Genomic DNA, 21,833 nt, shown 5'->3' with positions numbered 1-21,833 from the left:
TTTTGGAGAAGAAGGTTGCCGCGAAATTACCGCGAATTTTAAATATTTTTCATTTTGCCACCCGCGAATTTTAAATTTTTTTGCCGCGAATTACCACCGTCTCTAGTCATTGCCTATTGTTCTGGTTCGTTTTGAATTCTTGATTCTTCGTAGTATGTTTATTTTAGTATGCTGCCTTACTAGGGCTGCGATGCCTAGTCTCGCGACGGGGCTGCCGCCATAGGTGTAGCTGGCGAGACACCGCATTTCATAGTTTCGCCGTTCGGTCCGGATCAGTCACTGTTTAAGCCGCCCCTAGCCTGTGGGGTACAGGCAAGCTGCTCTCTAAGGAGAGCAACTACCCCTTTCCTGTCAGCATACGACCAAGTTCCCACCGGTTCACCGGTTTTCCCTAGGCTGCTCGTATCCCAGTCGGTAACACGGTGGAGGTTGGAATAGGGCATTATGCCTTGAACCACACTGGGGTCTATTTTATTCCAGCTAGTGCGGGTGTGCTGTTAAATAGCACTGCCCAGCCGTTTACCAAACCTGGCTCTCTTCAATATCAAATCAGTGTTGCTGAAAGAGGTTGACGTTGACGCTGTGTTCAAGATATTTAGTACATCTTCGGAGATTCTATCTCGAAGTGATTTTTTCTGTGATATTAAAACTCCTAAAGGTCGAATATTATTCCAAATATTCGGTAAACGAACCATTTTTCCAAGGAACTTTACATGCGTAATGATTTTTAGCTATGAACACACAATTTGATTTTTCAGCCATAATTTCGTCACGATTCAAACTATTGTATTTCAAAGATTCATTGAAATTATTGCCAGCAAATGAAACAAAAAAATTGATTTGATTACATATAACAATGTATTTCAGACGGGTTTAGTTTATTTTTACAATATGCTTCATGTTCAACTAAATCTAAAATAATATCCCAAAATAGATATTCTGATTCATTTTAACAAATGAGGGATAAATGAAAAAGTCTGGAAAATATGCAAAAAAAAAAAACAAGGAATAATCATATGGAATACATGCAGCATTTGTCCAAGCAACATACGCTTAGATTTGTGTCTGATTACAGCATGGTATGTGCGTCAAACCGATCGTAGGACTCTCGATCTCGAAGTCGATGCAGAAGATGTCTATGATGACTAGGATTGTAGGCTGAATGCTTGTTTTTGTGATGTCTAGTTATGTCGCGAAGAAGATACCTCAGAGACTAGGCACATCATGCATAGATGCTGTTGAAAAGGAAGGGGCGTTCGATGGTGCCGGTCTTAGACGGCCTTGTAGTATCGGACGCACTTTGCGGACCCGGCGGTCATGGTGGCAGTTAAATCGGTAGCAGTGAATTCACGAATGATGGTCGTTGGTTTTTCGCCCTTCTGCTCATGGATAAGCTTATTGTCGCCCTCGAAGGTGCACACGGACTTGACCTTTCGGCCGTCAACGGTTTCCTCCTCGAACTCCTCACCCAATTTGAACTTGATGGTGGTATTTTTAAAAGTAGACAACGTGTTGAAGGTGTACTCATCGCCCTCCTTGATCAGTTCGACCGTTGGCGAGATGCTGTTTCCGAGCTTGCGGAGCACCATGCCAACACCTGAAACGAATAGAGATAAGCAAAGATCCGTTAGAATTAGTCTACAGTAACATTTTTTTATCAATCACTTTGAGACTGATTTGAAATTGATGAAAAAAGTGTGAACACTCACACCTCATACCTTTGATATTCAAGCGAAACCCGAACAAAGAATTTTTATATTTTCTATGATTTATTAATTCGAAACAGTCCTATACCAGTTTTCTTACGGCGAATAAAAGTTTGTGCTTTTCATGCAAATGGTACAGGCATTAAGTTTAATTAAATCGCATATTTTTACAACTACTGTATGTTCAGTTTCTGATTGTAGATAATTGAAATATATAACTTTAATTCCGGTAATCTCTCCACGTAATGTGTTGGTAGGAGCAGATAGGAATTCTTCTAGGTGTGTTAACAGCGAGGTCCATAGTTCATTTTAATCTTGTTTGCACTGCATACCTAATGTTTTGTAACCTAATGCCATATGAGGGTACTGATTAGACCTCGACGTGGTTGATCCGATGTCTTAAAGTTAACTTGAGCACCGACAAGTCATGAATAAAAAACAACATTATCAGAATTCGTTCACCCTGATAACGATTACTGTTTAGTGCAGCAGTCGGTAGCTAATGCAGGAACTTATCGGTGATTTGTTGACGTTCAGCTTAGCAAACACTTGTAGCGTGTAAATAATGGGGATACGTTGAGCTTTAATAAATTATGCAATTACCAATAATCAATGTCTGATGTCGAATGTCACTATACTGCGGTAAGGTGACTTTGCTTTTAACTATGGAGATAATTGCACTAAATACGATGTATGCAGCGAAATAGTGGCTATCATGCAGACATGTTAATAAGAGGGAGGTAATAAGCGAGAATATTGGACCTAAGTGTGCGGAACCAAACTCAAACACATCAATGTACATTTTAGCGGTTTTACTTTCCAATCGGTTAAAGCTAGCCGTGCTCTTGTCGAAGGAAGTTTATGTTGAAAAGAGCCGGAAATCCGCATTAAAACCTGTCTGGCGAGGTCCAGACTGCGCGACAACCCGGTAGTCTGAGTTATAGTTACAAGTACTAATCGGCACTTTGGCACTGTCAGTTCCAACGATAACAAGCAGTACTGCAGTATGCAGCAACCGATAAGCACTTCCCATGCTTTGACACAATTGATCAATTGTAATAAATTAATCGAATTCTCTTGCTTGTCAAGCCAGCTGAACGGGTTTTCTCTTCCCACCACACTACGCAATGCGACAAGAAGCACCATTGTATGGATCCAGACTTCTCCGGCGGGGATTATAATAGGTTCTTGATTCAATTACCGACGGCTACGGAGGCAGGCGTGTTCCGTCAGCCGACGCATCACGGTGGCGATTGTTCGCGGGCGCGAATCAAATTAACCTCTATAAATCTTGAACTTTTTTGGATGGACACTTTCGACCGTTTGAATATGGTTGGGAACCTCTTGCAGTAGAACAAGTACTGGACGCTTGAAAGCTATTATGCATAACAAATGCATGTTTAGATTTCGTTGCAAAATGATCACATAATAAGCAATATAGGATAAAAGATTATTTTTCTCATTTGCTACCAAGTTGTATTTATGTTGCTTCCCTCTACACATTCTTTTTAGATGTGATGCGGTCTTATCACAACAGCGTGATTATGTTTTCAATCAGGAGTAAAAATGCATCACTTATGTTTTTAAATCGACAATCACTTCAATATTTATCAATGATTGTCGTAGGAGAGAAGAAAAGCGATTCATTTAAAAATAAATAGCTTTGTCAAAATGTTCACGCCATCACCTGTATGACAGCTATGTCAATAAAAACGCTTGGAAAGAAAATCTCACTTGTCGCTTATATCCAAAAATAAATTTTGCTGTATCGTTATTACTGTGTATGATTCAATGGCAGCTAACAGTCCTAACGAGAGTTAAAGCCAATTAATAGTTAAATTCACTATTAATTTAACGATTAATTTCAGATACACAGCTCTGTTAATCTATTGTAATCGAATCAGAACTATATTATAAACCTTTGTTTGAATTAATAATTTAGTTTAGTATTTTCAATAAATCTCTGTACTCTAAATTAGAGTCTCAACTATTCAATAAAAAAAAACGTAATCATGTTTAGCATGTTTGCAGGTATAAATTAAAAAATATCGTCGAAAACAACGTAGAACGAAGCGTTCAGAAGGTTACTTTTCTAATTACGATCTGCTTAGTCTTAAATTAGGAAAAAAAACTCTTAAAACCTGACGTTAAGGGTATAAAAATCGAAACAACACTGTATTCTTTGATTGATGTAAATGCTGTTACTGCAAAGAAACAATGCTTTCTAAAAATATACAATAAAAAAAAATACTGCGTATGAAATTTCATATTTAATGCCGTAGTCCAGTTCAACATACGAATTGAAAAAACTGCGCAAAACATAATGAAAATGGAATCTCTTCATTACAATTGATTACATTTCAACCCAGCCTCAACTTTGTTGTCCACCAGTCCACTGTTGATGGCACCGCAATCAGAACAGTTTCTGATTTCTAGGTTCAATGACTTTTTCTTCATTTCAGCGACAGTGTCGTTCTTCAGTACGACACGCTAAGAATGGAACTCTTGGAAAATTTTCAACCACACGTTTTGCGTGATAAAATAAAACCTTGAACAGTTTTCGTTCCAATCGATTTTTTGCACATTCTTCGTTTATCTCTACAGAGGTGCATGCTGCTGGGATAAGACGCAGACTACAAATGGTGAAAAGAGTTCCTCGAAGCAGAGAGGAAAAAGAAGATGATGCCGCTTGAAGAAAAACCGGCCGGTATTTGGCGCAAACGCAACCACATGCGATATCGTACGATACAACTGGTCTTGCGTTTAGTTCGGCGATGTAGAAAATAATAATGGGGCTTCACAGTTCATATCCGGTAGCGACGGGTCATCGATTAAAAAAAAAACATGTTTAAATTACGCGCTGCACTTCTAACTTGATAAATTAGAACGGTGGTCGGTACCGCACTCTGATGTATAGCAGAAAATTGAATCAATTACAAATTGAGTAATCGGAATGTGGAAGCTGCCTTGATGTATCATTATTGTCCGCGTGTATCTCAAACACCATTGCACCAATTAGCGAATAACTTACCGAGAGCCTTCATGTACTCATCGAATCCCTCGGACTTCTCCATCTTGTACTTCTTGCCAACCCATGCTGCCATTGTTAAAGGGTGTGTTTGGGACGTTCAAAAGGTTCAAAAAATGAAACTAAATGCAAAAGTTCTCTGCCAAGCCTGACCACCACCACGTACAACCTTTTACACTTGAATACACTGATCGGTAACCGTTCGGTTTCAATTTATACCGGCACCGCTATGGGAAAGGGCAGCATTGCCAACAATCTTCAAAGAAAGGCAGATGTATCGGAAATATCGGTCTGTAGACCATTGAACGATATGTTGGACTCTGGTCATGTGCCGAGAAATCACCAGATTTATCAAACGAAGAGCTTTTTTAAATTTTGGAAAATTTTGAAGAAGTGGAAAAATACCCTTGTGTCTGCTTGTCTGAAAATACGTCACAAAGTCTGGGATTTTAAAATAAATCTGCGAGATTGGCATCACTGTCGAATGAGGAGAAAACCTACGCAGCTTGCCGATTGAAGCGTTTGCTTGAAGGCGTTGTCTGTTGCATGCAAGAGCAGTGATGCCATTAGGTCATTGCAGGTTTCGACTGTAAATTTTGATTGGAATTCTAGTAAGAATTATTTTAGGATATATAACGGATTTTTTTAAACTTTTTCATATCTGAGCTACATGTTTAGAGTAAACAATTGATCAAAACTAAGAGTGTTTTTATTAATTTAACTCACTGCCATCGCTTCTTCAGACGATTCAATTCTAGACATTTGTGATAAGATTTGTCGCAAAATGTGTCATATCGTTGTCTTGATGTTGCTATACAATCAACTTTCTGTTCGATAACACGTTTGCTAATCGGTGAGATTAATCTGTTATCATTTTTTGCTTCAGTACATCCAATGCTGTAAACTTTTTAGCTGATGTGTTCAACACAAAGATTAATTTTCCCACAGCCAGCAGAAGGCATTAACAAATAGTCGACGTAGAGACCTGATAACATGTGGCTATTGTTTTATATTGGTGTTCGTGATCTAAAAAATTACATAACGTGCCCAAGAGGGAGGGTTGTATATCTCATGAATACACCAGTTATAACTGAGTAAGGTTGATAAACATGAGTAGAAATGTTTGAAGTCAATAGTCAATGTTTTTTATAACACTGCATCTTTATTACACCTGAACTTTAGGTCACATTTAATATGTTACATCTGCGTTATTTAACGGTAGCATTCTTCAACATAACGATTACGTTTGTGTTGCCAGGGTTGTATTTACAAATATTATGTAAATATGTATGGCATACTACAAGCGGAGCATTTTACGTGAATTCAGCAGAGTTGTTTAAAACATTTTGATCATGGACATGAAAAATAAACTTGAGATTTTATGATTTTTCTAAAGCATCTTTCAATTTTCATAACAAGGGAAATTTGAAATTTTCAAAGGTCCTTGAACTCAATGTTTTAAAAACTTGTGAAAAGTTTCTCTTAAAAGTAAAAATGAATTATTTTTAAAATCAGTTGATTCTGAAGTGATTTTTCCATTCCGATTTCCGAATGATGACTGAAAAGTTCAATAATGTTCGCCTCTGAGCTTTTTATTCTAGCTGATAATTCAAAAGGTTGTTCAAGTGGACAAAAACTTTGACTATGTCTGTTTAGTTATTCTTGAAGGAGAATCATAGAATCATAAAAGGAGAAACAATGGAAGGACTATTGTCTGTACCATTCGAGATTTGTATTTCTTGTAATTTGAGGTTTAGATTTTTGGAAGCTGAACTTGTATTCTTTGTCTAGAGTTTTTTACCGCCGAAATATTTTTTCAATTTTTCAAAGCATTTCGAGATATTTACGATCAGCTATTGAATTCAAAAATTTGTATTACAGCTATAAGGTCAATGTCGAAATCACAAACTCAATTTAGATTCAGGTGAATGGATTGATTAAAAATAACTAGTTATCAGTTAGGGTACATGCGGTGAACATTAGTTATCAGAGTTGATAATAAATCTGATACGGTATGATGAAACTTTTCGTTATCTTTTGGTCTGGTGTTATATTAGGTAACTTTGCCAGGAAACACGAGTGAATCGATTTGATTTACAACTCTTTGAAATTCAGAAAAGAATGTTACTGAATAAATTGTAATCGATAATTTGCTGGAATATCACGTTCATAATGTATTCCTCAGAGGCGATTGCCAAATTAGGCAAATCCTCTTTAAAATAAAAAAAATGTATTCCTGTACTGCTTATGATTATAACATAAATACATCTGTTGCTGTGGATCCACTGGTTTCATATTATTTGATTTTTACTTTTTGATGGAGCTTAATTTCAGAATACAAATAACATATGCGACAACCTTAATTCTAGCTCGATATTGATAGCAATAGCAATATATCTAATGTTTATTCTGCGACAGATTCTAGAAAAGTATCGAGACTGCAACTTGTAAACCTATATCTGTTTGTGGATTTTAAGGCGGCGTACGATATAATTATGCGAAATGAGAAGGGTTAGTGAGTCGAATCGTGTTTACAAAAAGCATTTGTGAATCGAATTTTCCGAACTGGAAAATGATATCGTTTGCAATGGTTTTCGAATTCCCAACGTTTTTTTAATGATTACAACGTGCTCTATATAACGGTAGTGGCAATGACGTCCAACACAATTTCTGAAGGGCATTTGCGTGTGATTGAAAAGGGTAACAAACAATAAAGTGAAGTGCTTTTATACGGGTCCTGAAAGTTGTAATAAAAGTGCTTGATAAAGCCTAGCCCGTTACTTGCTGTGTGACTTGTGGTGCTGCAGTGGGTTATAAAAGCTTACAGTTTTACCAGTTTGATTTCGTTACCTACCTTACCAATCAGACGTGAGCCGTGGTGGCTCGTGCTGTATTAAGAAGTTGTCGCAATGTTGCTTGGTTATGGGTTGTGTTTCGCCAGATCCTCAGGCGTCTCATCACCCGCAAGTCTCTTACGATCTGCTCGAGCCATCGTGCACGCTGCGCCCGGCTTCCTTACGACGTGACCGGCCCACCATGACCAATTGACTTTCGCCAGGTGTGCAATGGGGTTCTCTCCAAGTAGTGCGTGCAACTCGTGGTTTATGCACCGTCGCCATGCTCCGTCGTCCATCTGTGCTCCATCGTAGATAGTCCGCAGCACCTTCCGTTCGAAAATTCCAAGGGCTTTAAGGTCCTCTGCGAGAAACCTTGTTTTTTCGACTCCGTAGAGAACTACGATCACTCAGTTATTGGCTGCTGCTATCCAATCCCTAGGACACCGTGTACTATCCGCCAGATCTCGCTCCACCTGGTCTACCCATCTTGCTCGCTGCGCCCCTGGTTGTCTTCCTCCTGCCGGATTCGGAGCAAACACCACATTTGCAATGTAGTTGTCCGGCATTCTTGCAACGTGCTCTGCCCAGCGTATCCGTCCAGGTTTGGCCACCTTTTGAATACTAGGATCACTATAGAGTTGCGCGAGCTCATGGCTCATCATCCGCCTCCATGTTCCGTTCTCCTGCACGCCGCCAAAGATCGTCCTTAGTACCCGTCGTTCGAAAACTCCGAGCACTCGCAGGTCCTCCTCGAGCATTGTCCGCGTTTCATGCCCGTAGAGAACGACTGGTCTAATGAGCGTTTTGTACAGGTTACTCTTCGTACGGGGACTTAGTCTGTTCGACCGCAATTGCTTGTGGAGCCCATACTAGGCACGACTTCCACTGATAATACGCCTCTGGATCTCATGGCTGGTATCATTGTCCTCAGTTACCAGTGAGTCAAGGTAGACCAAGGTATCTGCAACCCAATCCTCGCTGATTCGCGTTTTAGTCTGGTGTAGTGTTCTACCACCGCCGCAGTTGTTCTGCCGACAATGTCCATATCATCAGCAAAGCAAACGAATTGACTGGATTTGTTGAAAATCTTACCCCGCGTGTTGATGTCCGCTCGATTCATTACACCCTGTAGCGCAATATTGAATAGCAGGCAGGAGAGACCATTACCCTGAAGAAGCCCCCTGCAGGATTCAAATAGACCCGGCAATCCACCCAAAATTCGCACACAGCACTGCGTCCCATTCACCGTAGCCTTTATCAGTCTAACCAGCTTTCCCGGAAAGCCGTTTCCGTCCATGACCTTCCATAGTTCTTTTCGGTCGATAGTGTTATACGTGGCTTTGAAGTCGATGAATAGATGGTGAGTGGGGCTCTGTATTCACGGCATTTCTGGAGGATTTGCCGTATGGTAAAGATTTGGCCTGTTATCGCTTTTTCTCCCGGAAGATTTGGGTTCGCTACATCTTCTTCCGTCTATACTGCCGTTCTAATCATAGTAGTCCCATGTTCTACACAAACCTTATGCAAGCTGGGACAACTATGCTTGGAATGGCAGTATATCTTTCCACGTTCTTGTTATGTTCTCTCAGGACTTTGGTTAATGTGCAGTGAGACAATTGATAGCACTCATGGCTTACCTATATTTACAAGTTTGTCGCTCATGACGGATGGTAGTTAAAGACCATGATGCAATGGTTTGAACAGCTATTTATAATATGTACAAAAAGAGTTAAGAGCAGGTAGCCCAGCTGGTCTCGAGGTACGATGCTGGCCTAGCAAGCCAGTCGTCGTAGGTTCGAGTCTCGGCTCGGGAGAGACTGTCAGTGTCAGTAGGATCGTAGCGCTAGCCCCGCAATTGTCCTGTACACTTAACAGTTGGCTGCGAAGTCTGTGTATAATAAACAGAAGGTCGAGTTCCGATACGGAATGTAGTACCAAGGCTTTGCTTTGCTTACAATAAGAGTTGCCTGATAAGACGTTCTCGGGATAACCCTGAAATACATTGCTGCTTCGTTAACTTTGTTCGTCAAAGTTATCTAGGGATACTACAGCTCTGACGAGTGGCACTGCGCATCTCACCCGTCCGCGCAGCGTTCTCTTCATCCATTACCCTCCTACATTCGTCGTTAAGCCACTTCTTTCGTTAGGTTCGTCCCACATGCCCGATGACGTTCGCTGTTGATGGCTGTTCTGATGGTGTTCCAACAGTCCTCGAGAGAAGCTTCCTCCAGTTGGTCCTCTTCCGGCAGCGCAGCTTCGAGTGAATGCGCGTAGTTTTCGGCGACGTTAGGCTAACTCAATTGTGCGAGATCTAACCGAGGCGGGCGTGCTACCGAATGTTGTTAACAACGGAGAGTTTTGGGCGCATCCTAACCATCACCAGGTAGTAGTCCGAGTCGACGTTAGCGACTGATGTCGATGATGTGTAAAAAGTGTCGACAGTCAATCAGAACGTGGTCGATCTGTGTTTCTGTCTGATTTGGTGACCTCCAGGCGTACTTGTGTAGAAGGTTGTGCTGGACTGCTACGCACAGCCATGTTCTTGGAGGCGGCAAAGCCGATAAGTCTTAGGGCTATTTCGTTGGTCAGCTGGACTTCCAAACACCGGTTTGTATTCCCTGACGATCTTGGTATCATGTTTTGGGCAGTGGTCGTACTCACGCTCCAACTGGGAGTAGAATTCATCCTTGTTGTCATCAGTACCTCCGAGGTGTGGGCTGTGCACGTTTTTGATGCTGATGTTGAAGAAACGGCCTCTGATTCTCAACTTGCACATTCGAGGGCTGATTGGCTACCACCCAATCACCCGTTTCCGCATCTCGCCCATCACTATAAAAGCTGTTCCCAGTTTATGCATGTTGCCCCTGCTCTGGTAGATAGCATGACCATTCCAGAACGTACGTACCATTGAGCCCTTCCAGAATACCTCCTGAAACGCTATGACGTTGAATCTGTGGGATTTCAATACTTCGGAAAGCACTCGTGGGCTCCCTTGGGAATTGAGAGACCGGCAGTTCCACGTCTCGAGTTTCCAATCGTTAGTCCGTTTTCGTCGTATAGGTCTGTGCCGATTGTTCGAGTCCGAATTTATTTGTTCCTCGTTCAACACTCATGAGCATAGGCGTGGCCAGAGGGGGGCAGGGGGGGCGTTGCCCCCTCCTAATTGTTGAAATTGGTGCAGAATTTTGTTTTCAATACCTCTAATAACGTTTGCGCTAAAAAAATAGACAAAAATTGCCAAATTTTCATAAGTTTACCTTTACACGCACTGACGAAACTACGCATGCAGCAGCAATCATATTAACCCATAAGTCATCAGAAAAAATTTGATTTGCGCGTTTAAATAACGGTACCCCGCCGCGTCGAAAACGGACATCGTGCGGCAGTTCGTGAACACCTGATACGCCCGTTCCGGCATCCACAACATCATGGCACCATTGGACACCAATCAGAGCATTGAAAGAAAGCCCGGTTCTGGACGGCCGCCGACCCTGAGCGACAAGAAGCTCCAAAGGATACTGAAGAGGAAGACCTAGGGAAAAGTGGCTACATCGCACGAAGTAGTGCTGGGACTTTTAACCGGATATACTCGAGATCCGGTTATCCGAAGCTTGGATCACGGATGCATGAACGAATACTATCCGGATACTCGGATATCCGGATACGGATCATCGGATAGTCGGATATTCGGGTATCCGTATATTTATTATCTTTTGAAACCCCGTCAAACAAAACGCAACACGAAAATTTTTTTCACAATCCCCCATCCCCTCGTAAGTAATTATTTACATAATTCTCTTTACACTATGTTCGGATAAGAAAAATCCGGATATCCGGATATCTGACTATCCGAAAATCCGGATGTCCTGTCGGATAATATCCGGATATCCGTTTGATCCGGATTTTGGATATTTGTCGGATATCCGATGCCGGATATCCGGATAGTCCCAGCACTAGTACGAAGTTTTCGTTGACAAGTGCTTCGAAAGGTTGAAGAAAAGAGAATTCGCTTGCCCACCCTAGGCGGCGACGTTTGTTTGGTGTTTTTTTTTTTTTTTTTTTTTTTTTTTTTTTTTTAAGGGGGGATTTGTTAGTAGCTTAAGTATTTATGATAAATATTAGTAAATAATGAGTATGTGTGTCCAATCACAAATGGTGACTTCTCAACACTGTTAGAAATTTGTAATTTTAATTGTTAGGATTTGTTTGCTTTCGCAATTAGGACTTATCATTCGTAGGGATTTAAACCTACTTGTCAGAAAAGGGGAAGTAAACTTACAACTAACTTAATTGCTAACTTATTGGCTATAAAGAGAGCTTATCGTAGCAATTGAGGATTGCAACGATTTTTGTCGAAAATTGTTAATAATTATATTTGACATAGCTTCTAATGGTTCAACACCAGTAAGTCTATGTAATTCGAGGGTACCAAACCAAGGAGGACGCTTCAAAATCATTTTCAGAATTTTATTCTGAATCCTTTGGAGCGTTTTCTTCCTTGTTGAACAGCAACTTGACCAGATCGGTACAGCATAAAGCATTGCTGGTCTAAAAATTTGTTTGTAAATCAAAAGTTTGTTCTTTAAACAAAGTTTAGAATTCTTGTTAATGAGAGGATATAAACATCTCGTATATTTGATGCACTTGGCTTGTATACTCTCAATGTGCTCTTTGGAAATAAGTTTTTTATCATAAATTAGTCCCAAGTACTTAACCTTGTCGGACCAACTTAAAATAACCCCATTCATTTTGACAACATGATTATTGTTTGGCTTGAGGAAAGAAGCCCTAGGCTTATGCGGAAAAATTATCATTTGAGTTTTAGAAGCATTGGGAGAGATTTTCCACTTTTGCAAGTAGGAAGAAAAAATATCTAAACTTTTCTGCAATCGACTGCATATGACACGAAGACTTTTTCCTTTTACGGAAATGCTTGTGTCATCGCAGAACAATGACTTTGTGCATCCTGGAGGCAAATCAGGAAGATCTGAAGTGAATATGTTGTACAGGACTGGACCCAAGACTGAACCTTGAGGTACACCTGCTCTGACAGGAAATCTATCAGATTTTGAATTCTGATAGACAACCTGCAGAGTTCGATCAGTGAGATAATTTTTTAAAATTTTGATTAGGAAAATTGGAAAATTAAAAGTTTGCAATTTCGCAATCAAACCTTTATGCCAAACACTGTCGAATGCTTTTTCTATGTCTAAAAGAGCAGCTCCAGTGGAATAACCTTCAGATTTGTTAGCTCGTATCATATTAGTAACTCTGAGTAATTGATGAGTTGTGGAATGCCAATGGCGAAATCCAAACTGTTCATTTGCAAAAATTGAATTTTCGTTGATGTGTGACATCATTCTGTTAAGAATAATTCTCTCAAACAGTTTACTTATTGAAGAAAGCAAACTGATTGGTCGATAACTTGAAACTTCAGCTGGGTTCTTATCCGGTTTTAAAATGGGAGTAATTTTTGCATTTTTCCATAATTTGGGAAAATATGCAATTTTGAAGCAGCAATTGAAAATTTTCACTAAAAATTCCATTGTGCTCTCAGGGAGATGTTTGATTAGTATATTAAAGATTCCATCGTCACCAGGTGCTTTCATATTTTTGAAATTTTTAATAATTGATTTAATCTCATTCAAGTTAGTGTCAATTATTTCTGCAGGTAAAAAATTCTGGGAAGAAACTAAATCAAATTGACGTGTGACTTCATTTTCAATTGGACTCACAAAATTCAAATTTGAGTTATGAACACTCTCAAACTGCTGAGCAAGTCTTTGAGCCTTTTGTTCATTGGATACAAGAAAACGTTCACCATCTTTTAAAACTGGAATAGGCTTTGAAGGTTTCTTAAGAATCTTCGACAGCTTCCAAAATGGTTTTGAATATGGTTTCAATTTTTCAACTTTAGTCTCAAAATTTTGATTTCTCAGAAGAGTAAATCTATGTTTAATCTCTTTCTGTAAATCTTTATAAATAGTTTTAAAAACAGGGTCACGAGAACGTTGATATTGACGTCTGCGGACATTTTTCAAACGAATTAGAAGTTGAAGATTTTCGTCAATTATTGGTGAATCAAATTTCATTTGAGCCTTTGGAACAGAATAATTCCTGGCATCAACAATTGCACATTTTAATGCTTCCAAAGCGGAATCAATATTCACTTCGTTTTGCAAATCAAGCTCATTATTGAAATTTCTCTCAATATGAGTTTTGTATCTTTCCCAATTAGCCTTGTTATAATTAAAAACAGAGCTCATAGGGTTTAAAACTGATTCATGTGATAAAGAAAAAGTTATTGGAAGATGGTCAGAATCAAAGTCAGCATGTGTGATCAAATCACTACATACATGACTTTGATCTGTTAGCACCAAATCAATTGTTGAAGGGTTTCTTACAGAAGAAAAGCATGTAGGACTATTCGGAGATAAAATAGAATAGTATCCTGAAGAACAATCATTGAATAAAATTTTGCCATTGGAATTACTTTGAGAATTATTCCATGAACGATGTTTAGCGTTAAAATCGCCGATTATGAAAAATTTCGAACGATTTCTGGTGAGTTTTTGTAAATCACCTTTAAAATAATTTTTGAGCTCGCGTGTGCATTGAAATGGTAAATATGCTGCGGCAATAAATAAAATCCCAAGTTCAGTTTGAACTTCAATTCCCAAAGTTTCAATAACTTTCGTTTCAAGATGGGGAAGAGCACGATGTTTGATTCGGCGATGAATAACAATTGCAACTCCACCGCCGGAACCCTGAATCCTATCATATCTATGAACCACGTAATTGGGATCATATTTTAATTTTATGTTAGGTTTCAAAAATGTTTCAGTAATAATTGCAATATGCACATTATTTACTGTAAAAAAATTAAAAAGCTCATTCTCATTGGCCTTCAATGAGCGAGCATTCCAATTTAATATTTTAATTGTCTTATTTAACATCATTGCTAAATTTTAAATTAGAAACAATTTTAATAGTAAAATTTGTGCCTATTTGAATGGCTTCAAACATTGATTTTGCCTGCAACATGGCGTTCATAAGATCGAACATTGCCTGTTGCAAAAAAGAAAGTTTACCTGCCGTAATAGGCCCCAGGCAGTTGACATTAGAAAAAATATTTTTGGCAGCAATATTAGCTGGAGTAATAGGTGTACAATTATTTTCTAGCTTGTTTTGCTTACCCATATTAACGGTCATTTTCGAACTACCAACACTAGGCGGTATAATGTTCGAACTACCTGTAACCTGTGCATAAGTTAAACGGGTATGCAAAGGAGTAGGTAAACCATGCGTCACTGGTACGCTTGGAGAATTTTGTTTTGAAGTTGGTTTTAATTGAGAAATTGAATTTGTTTACCTTGCCTTGCCTTAACAACTGCTAAATGGACTGGGCATTGATAAAAATTTTAAATAAAGTCATATACCAGTTTTTAAGTAATTATAAAAATGTATAGAGTGTGGAAATTACTCCTAAAATATTTCAGTGTAGCTCGAATGCTGTTTTAAAAATAGTTTCAAGGTTCTTTTGAAAAGGCTTCAAAACAGTTGAGAGGAGGTTATTTGCATTGGATTAATATTAACTGGACCACATTTTTGTTGGTGCAATAATTTTCTAAATTTGATAAGAAATGATGTGTATAAACTAGGGTGGGGAATCGTTACATGGAAAGAACGAAATTTGATAGCAGATTGGGGCCCCAAACAATCCTGAATTTATTGGAAGTCGATTGGTTTTGTCTCCGCTTGGCGCATTGCATTTTAAATTCAAATGGAGATTTGTATGGAAAAACTTTTTTGCATTTTCTATTCTAAAGGGCTCAAAATGGCTCAAAACATAGGTTTCATGACTTCATATGGTAGGTTTTTAAATGCCTAACAACTTGGACGAAGACACTAAAGAGCTAGGGTGTGCCAAAAAAATACTAGAGCTGTTCAAAGTTGAGTATGTCGAAATTTATGTTGCAAATCATTTTTTCTGCCAACACTGCCAGTGTACCGGCGTCAGTCCGATTTCCATTAGAAGTTACCTCTGAAACACGTTGTAGATTCTATTTACGCCTAGAATATTGACCTAAATTTGTTTGCTAGGTCTAGCTGAGTGTATAAACTTGTTACGACAGGTTACTTCTGATGGGAATCCAACTAACGCCGGTACATTGGTAATGTTGGCAGAAAACAAGATTTTTTGCATTTAAATTGACATACTCAACTTTGAAAAGCTATGGCTCTTCTTAGGGACATTCTAGCTCTTCAGTGTCTTTTGCAAAGTTGTTAGGCATCTAAAGTACTATACTTTAACATAATGTAGTGCATTATTAGAGCATTATTGAGCTCTCTAGAAGGGTAAATGCAAAAAGTAGGTTTTCCCATATAAATTTTTATACAAATTTGAAATGCAATGCGCCAAGCGGAGACAAAACCAATCGACTTCAAATAAGTTTGGGTTGTATGGTACCCCAAAAGGAACCAAAAAACTTGGTTCTGGAAAATCGATCATTTTTCCCCACCCTAGTATAAACGCTATATTTAGAAAGGGTTTGAGGCAGCATCCATAACTTACGGGACGGGGGGTATCCTTGAGCGTTACGATTTGCTACACAGGGTAGGGTAGAGAAACTCTGGAGAGACTCTCCAAAAACGAGTAAACAAATTCTTCTAAAGCGTTACGTAATTTTTATGAGGGGGTAGGTGTTGGCGTTACGTTTCGTTACGTATGGGGGGCGGGGGTCCAAAAATTGGGTTTTTTGCGTTACGTAATTGAGGGATGTCGCTTTATTTGGTTTAATTAAATAATGGAGTAGTGTATCAAACCAAAATACTTTAACTGTTCGCTACTTGGAAACTACTGATTTCGGTTATAATTTGATTATAATTTTCGATTTACACTAGGGTCTTTTCTTACGCGGTTTATTTTTATGCGTTTTATTAAACGCGATTTTTTTACAATAACACGGACTATTTTTATGTGATTTGTAAGACTATTTGTACGCGGTATCAAATAAGTTCAGTATAAGTACATCTAATCTCACCCCTAAAAAGCGGTTCAATCAACCGCGTAAAAAAGACCCCAGTGTATTACCAATCAAGTTTTTTGTGATCTTTATTTTAGACCACAGCAATCAACGGCTCAGCAATAGCGGGTACAGCAAAATGAATATTGCAAATTCTTGAGGCTTCTGGAGTACATATGTCAATGAATGAACACTCTAACATGTCAAGGCTGTTGATCAGTGAATAGAACTACCGCCAAAAGCATCGTTCAGAGAAAGCTCCAAAAAAATTAAATGCATGTACGCTTTCATACCGGCTAGCTTTGAATAAGTGTTGTACCAATAGCACTGGGGCGGCTGGGGCTCGCCTCAACTTGAACAGCAAACAAACTACCGCAAGCGGAAAAACTTATCCACATCATGTATGTGCCAACTGATTTTAGGAGATGCACAGTGCTCTTCGGAGCCCAGTGGTGAAGAGTTTTGCTTAGAAATGTGTTCATGATGGATATTGTTTTTCACGGTGGGACGAAACAGGAATCTTGGGCTCTGCTCTATAGAGGTCTGTTTAAAAAAACATGACGAAACTGTCTACTTTGCGGCCATCCCAGATAGGAGACGATAGTGGAGTTGTAGGGAGGAGAAAAGCGTTTTCTCGCTTTAACGTTGCGGTTGGAAGTCGTGGAGCGTCAGGAAAAGCATCTTCAAGGCAGAAGACGTCAAAAAACGTATAACGTGAATGTACGTGCTTTATTTTCTGTCTGGGCTCTATAGAGTTTTTTTGATGTGCTTTTCTGTTATGTACTGAAATCCTGAAAACTTACGAGGTTAAACGCAGAAGACGAACCGTCCGTTTGTGGGTATAAGTAGGACAAAAGTGCAACATGCATACACATAGGTCGGCAAACTGAGAAGGACACATCCGAAAGTATATAACCCATACCGTGCGAGCCTCTCGCTACGGACGAGTAATCGCGGGAAAGTGAGATACTATTCATTCGCTTGAGAGGAATACGATTTTCTAAAGAGTAGGGGAAAGTGCTCGTGTGATCGAACACGTGTGTGCCGTTAGAATTGGTTGGTTGCAGTTTCACGGTAATTTTCCCGCGTTCTTTTTTTTTGAAACTTCAAACTGGCTAGCAAATGCTGTAATAAAACTTATTTTTCACAAATGAGCCATTTTTCTAATAGTCCTTCTCAAGAACCCTTAGCTTTTAGCTTTATATTTTGCAGCCAGTTAGGTTATTTTTAAGAAAACGTTACTTAGTAACGCGTATTATTTTTTGCTAGATTAATTTACGCTTCGCTTCATACGAAACGTAAATTATACTGTCGTGAACTTTGTTCGAGCGTTCTATGTTTCGGGATTTTTTTTTATTTCGATTGGCTTTCAGTCGATAAATGATAAGATAACGGTTTAAAAGATATGATAGGATTATCTGATTTCTAGAAGATTGGCGATAAGCGACGTTGAATATCTGGTTAGCGATGTATACTAATAGAAATAACTTCCAAATATTTAAAACGTAGGTCTACATAAGATTTTAAGTAAAACTACCTATCCGTATTTTTTATTTTCATTGACATACATTGTAAAAACTAAGTGCCCTAGGTGGTGAACATTTTTCCGCTTACATACAATGTTTTACTGAACATGAACTATGCAAAAGCGCCTTTTATGATATAAATCAGCTATCGAGGTATATCACCCGTATGGAGTATGAAAAATGATCAAGGTAAATGCACATGTTCAAGAATACCTACCCGCAAAAGTTTGGTGTGACATTAAATAAAAATAAAATGTGAACCAGCCTTATTTGTTAATACGAAAACAAACGTTGATCATTTGTGATACTACCTGAGTGTCTGCTGTATTCTGCACTTCTATTATTACCAATAACGATATTTAGAGTAAGTGGCATGCTTTTTTATATTTATTTGGGATTGGATGTATGTTTTTATACTTACGCTCGATGCTCTACTACACGGAGCCTACCAAGTATCGACAATTCTAAATGGCATGGAGAAGTTGGCTGCCTTAACGCAAGTTTAGGTCCAGTATAACACCAAGATTAGTGACTACGACTACGTTCCTTCCAGCAATGTGGTATTCATAAATAAGAGGGTGATATTTTCGGCTAAATCTGATTACGAAACGCTTGGAGATGCTAATTGACATATGATTAATGCGGCACTAATCGGCGAAAAGATTAATTAGCTCTTGGAGTCTGGCGCAGAGGTCATGAGCTTTAATGAGCTCAAGGACTCAGTATCATTAGCGTAAAATAGTCTCGTGCATGGAGGTAATAGTCTGGTTATATCGTTGATAAATAAGGAGAATAGTAGAGGTCCTTGTGATATGACATCAATAATTTTTGTTTGTATAATTTGGAGTAAGGAATAAATTAGCGAACAGTCACAGTAGTTACAGACCGTTATTCTTTCTTGAACAGTTACTAACATAGTCGTCTTCCAATTTATGGGAAAGAAAACGGTAGTGGAATATGTAAATCAAATTTCCGTATGTTTATAGGGGGTTCTAAAAGTTCGATTAGACTTTAAAAATAAACAACATATTCTTCCCGAAGTAAATTTTTATATGTATTTGGAGTCGACCGTGTATTGATATCGGGGTTTTTTTCCATTCCTTGAGATGTGCCATATATACACCACACAACAAGCCGTCAATAAGAGAACAGACATTGCCGGACTAAATACAGCCTATGCCTCTCTTTTGACTGGTATAACAAACAATAGCCCATCTCTCTCTAAAATTAGCTCAAATAGCAATAGCCAAACTTTCAATAACCAAGATACCATTCCTTAGTAGCATAAATCCACCATAGAGTACGCAAACGCCACAATCACAGTTTTTTAAAAATTTAAACACCGAAATAGTAAGAAACTTTAAACCTAAGCTAAAAATGACACATTTAAAATAATAATTTTCCAAATTTAGCCAATCCACCAATGTCACTATCGAACGATACAGAACACACAGTTATATGTTTTAAAAAAACCGTAGGACGCGAAACAAAACTAGAACTTGTAAGTAGGCAATGTATGTACAAATGAAAATTGTTAAAATAGTTGACTTATTTAAATATAGTTTCCCCGAGGTAGATACCAATCGGTGTCGAAACGTAGGACAAAATTGAATAGCTGTTTTCAATATCAATACATATCAATACACGGTCGACTCCAAATACATATCAATGAACATGGCCGATGGTAGTTTTCACAAATACATAACCGAATGCTATGGTGAATCTGTGCTCAATAAGTTCAAAAGCTACGCCATTGCGAATTCTAAGCTAGCAAACATGCAAAGCCGAAAGTCGTTCCTAATCAAATGCAGAAGACGAGGTATGTTTCCCCAGCACATAGTACAGTCCCTGAAATGCCTGCATGAGATGATCGCAAAAAATGAAACATGCCTAGCAAAGCTAGACAGATGTGTTAAAAAATTCAAGAAAGCGATACTGAATATTGAGATAAAGCAAGCTTTCAACAAAATCAAGAAGTTAAAAGGGATAATGGAACAAGTGGGTCCAACACTATCGAGCATAACAAACGAAAACATCAGTCGAAACTTTTTGCAAACGCAAGCTATGTCGTTCCGAACTAAAATGACGAAACGAACCAAAACCGCACATAAAAAGCTGAGCGATATACTAGCCCGAACACTAACGGCACCAGGAGCGTTAACAACCAACGATAAAGCGATTTTCAACGCTACAAAGGTTCAAGTCCCAGCGCAGACTCTAACCCTGCTGAGTCTAGGTCCAAAATTTGCATTAACGCCGACAAATGTCAACCAAATTCCGATGTTTCATGTACTGGCCGATATAGAAGAAATTATTAGAACACACGCCGACAAACGAACTCAAGACGAGAATCGTTGCAGAGCCATCAACATAATACAAAACTATGTCCATGGCTTCCACTCGCAGATCGATACACGTGACCCTACGGTGGCCTTTTGCAATTCTTCCATCAGAGAGACGAAAAATTTCCTTCGATCACACCCAGACTTATGCATTCTTTCGTCGGATAAAGGAAAACGGACGGTTATTATGGAAAAGAAAATGTATGGAGAGAAAATGCTAGCATTGGTGGGCGACGAAGGAACGTACGCAAAACTAACCAGGGATCCAACGAGTGGAATTCAAAAAACGAACAATAACCTGGTAAACAGATTAAAAAATTTAAAGCTGATCGACTACACAACTGCCAAACACCTCACTGTTAATAATTCCGTATGTCCACGCATCTATGGTCAACCAAAAGCTCATAAAGAAAATCTCCCCCTACGCCCAGTAATCCCCAACATAACCGCCCCCACTTACAGACTGTCAAAATTCTTTGCGAACATTTTAGCAGGCTCGATCAAAAGCACCGACAGCACCCACAGCTCGTTTGAATTCTGTGACGAGATAAACAAGGTGATCTTGCCAGAGGACCATATTATACTTTCTCTGGATGTGGTATCACTGTTTACGAATGTTCCGAGGGAATTGGTCACCAGGATGATAATTGAGCGGTGGAGAGAAGTTGACACAAAAATCAACCTAGATTTGTTTCTGGAGGCTATTAGTTTCTGTATGGAATCCAGTTACTTCCAGTACAAAAATCAACAGTTCAAACAGATTTACGGTACCACAATGGGAAGCCCTCTTTCACCAATATTGGCGGACATAGCGCTAGATTCGGTTATAGACAGGGCACTAACTGAACTGCCATTCACCGTCCCCATAATCCGTAAATATGTGGACGATCTTTTCCTGGCGGTGCCAAAAGACATGGTACCTAAGGTGTTGGATGTGTTTAACAGACAGGAACCGAGGTTACAGTTCACGGTTGAGGTGGAAAAAGAAGGAAAGCTACCCTTTTTAGACATGATCGTGATTAGACAAGAAAATCAGCACCTTACGACGGAATGGTATACCAAACCAATCGCGTCAGGAAGAATGCTAAACTACCATTCATGCCACAAAATGCAGCAAAAAGTTAACGTTGCGGCGAACTTCTTTACCGGGTCATGGCGCTCTCACGGCATAGCAGCATACAACATCAAACAAAAACGATACATCAGCACTTACATAACAACAACTACCCGAAAACATTAATAAACAGACTTATCCAGAAACAAATTTCGAAGTCGAATAGCAGATGGGGATCCGATGTCAACTACACGCCAGCACACATTTCACCTTCGCCACCACCACTTATAGTACCAACACCACCTCCGGTGCAG

The 21,833-nt window shown here is 39.1% G+C and overlaps 2 protein-coding genes across 2 annotated transcripts; one reads left to right on the top strand and one right to left on the bottom strand.

Annotated features, from left to right (window-relative positions):
* Nucleotides 1-835: 835 nt before the first annotated feature.
* Nucleotides 836-4,936, bottom strand: LOC129727058 (probable fatty acid-binding protein). Its single transcript, XM_055684455.1, has 2 exons — nt 4,738-4,936; nt 836-1,597 (listed from the first exon to the last, which is right to left on the bottom strand). Exons 1-2 carry the CDS (start codon nt 4,808-4,810, stop codon nt 1,272-1,274), a joined length of 399 nt encoding a protein of 132 aa, XP_055540430.1. The 5' UTR covers nt 4,811-4,936; the 3' UTR covers nt 836-1,271.
* A 14,861-nt stretch (nt 4,937-19,797) lies between these two features.
* On the top strand, nt 19,798-21,553 carry LOC129728952 (uncharacterized). The gene is made up of 2 exons (XM_055687430.1): nt 19,798-21,480; nt 21,542-21,553. The coding sequence occupies exons 1-2, from the start codon at nt 19,798-19,800 to the stop codon at nt 21,551-21,553; spliced, it is 1,695 nt and encodes a 564-aa protein (XP_055543405.1).
* Nucleotides 21,554-21,833: the final 280 nt, after the last annotated feature.

The sequence above is a fragment of the Wyeomyia smithii genome, chromosome 3, assembly GCF_029784165.1.
Source record: "Wyeomyia smithii strain HCP4-BCI-WySm-NY-G18 chromosome 3, ASM2978416v1, whole genome shotgun sequence".
Lineage (NCBI taxonomy): Eukaryota > Metazoa > Arthropoda > Insecta > Diptera > Culicidae > Wyeomyia > Wyeomyia smithii.
The sequence above is the reverse complement of the archived record's forward strand: the minus strand, read 5'-3'. Positions and strand labels throughout refer to the sequence as shown.

Coding starts and splice junctions, on each gene's coding strand:
- LOC129727058 (XM_055684455.1), bottom strand. CDS start 4,810: ATGGCAGCATGGGTTGGCAAGAAGTACAAGATGGAGAAGTCCGAGGGA. Junction 1,598..4,737: donor TGAGTACATGAAGGCTCTCG/GTAAGTTATTCG, acceptor TATTCGTTTCAG/GTGTTGGCATGGTGCTCCGC.
- LOC129728952 (XM_055687430.1), top strand. CDS start 19,798: ATGGCCGATGGTAGTTTTCACAAATACATAACCGAATGCTATGGTGAA.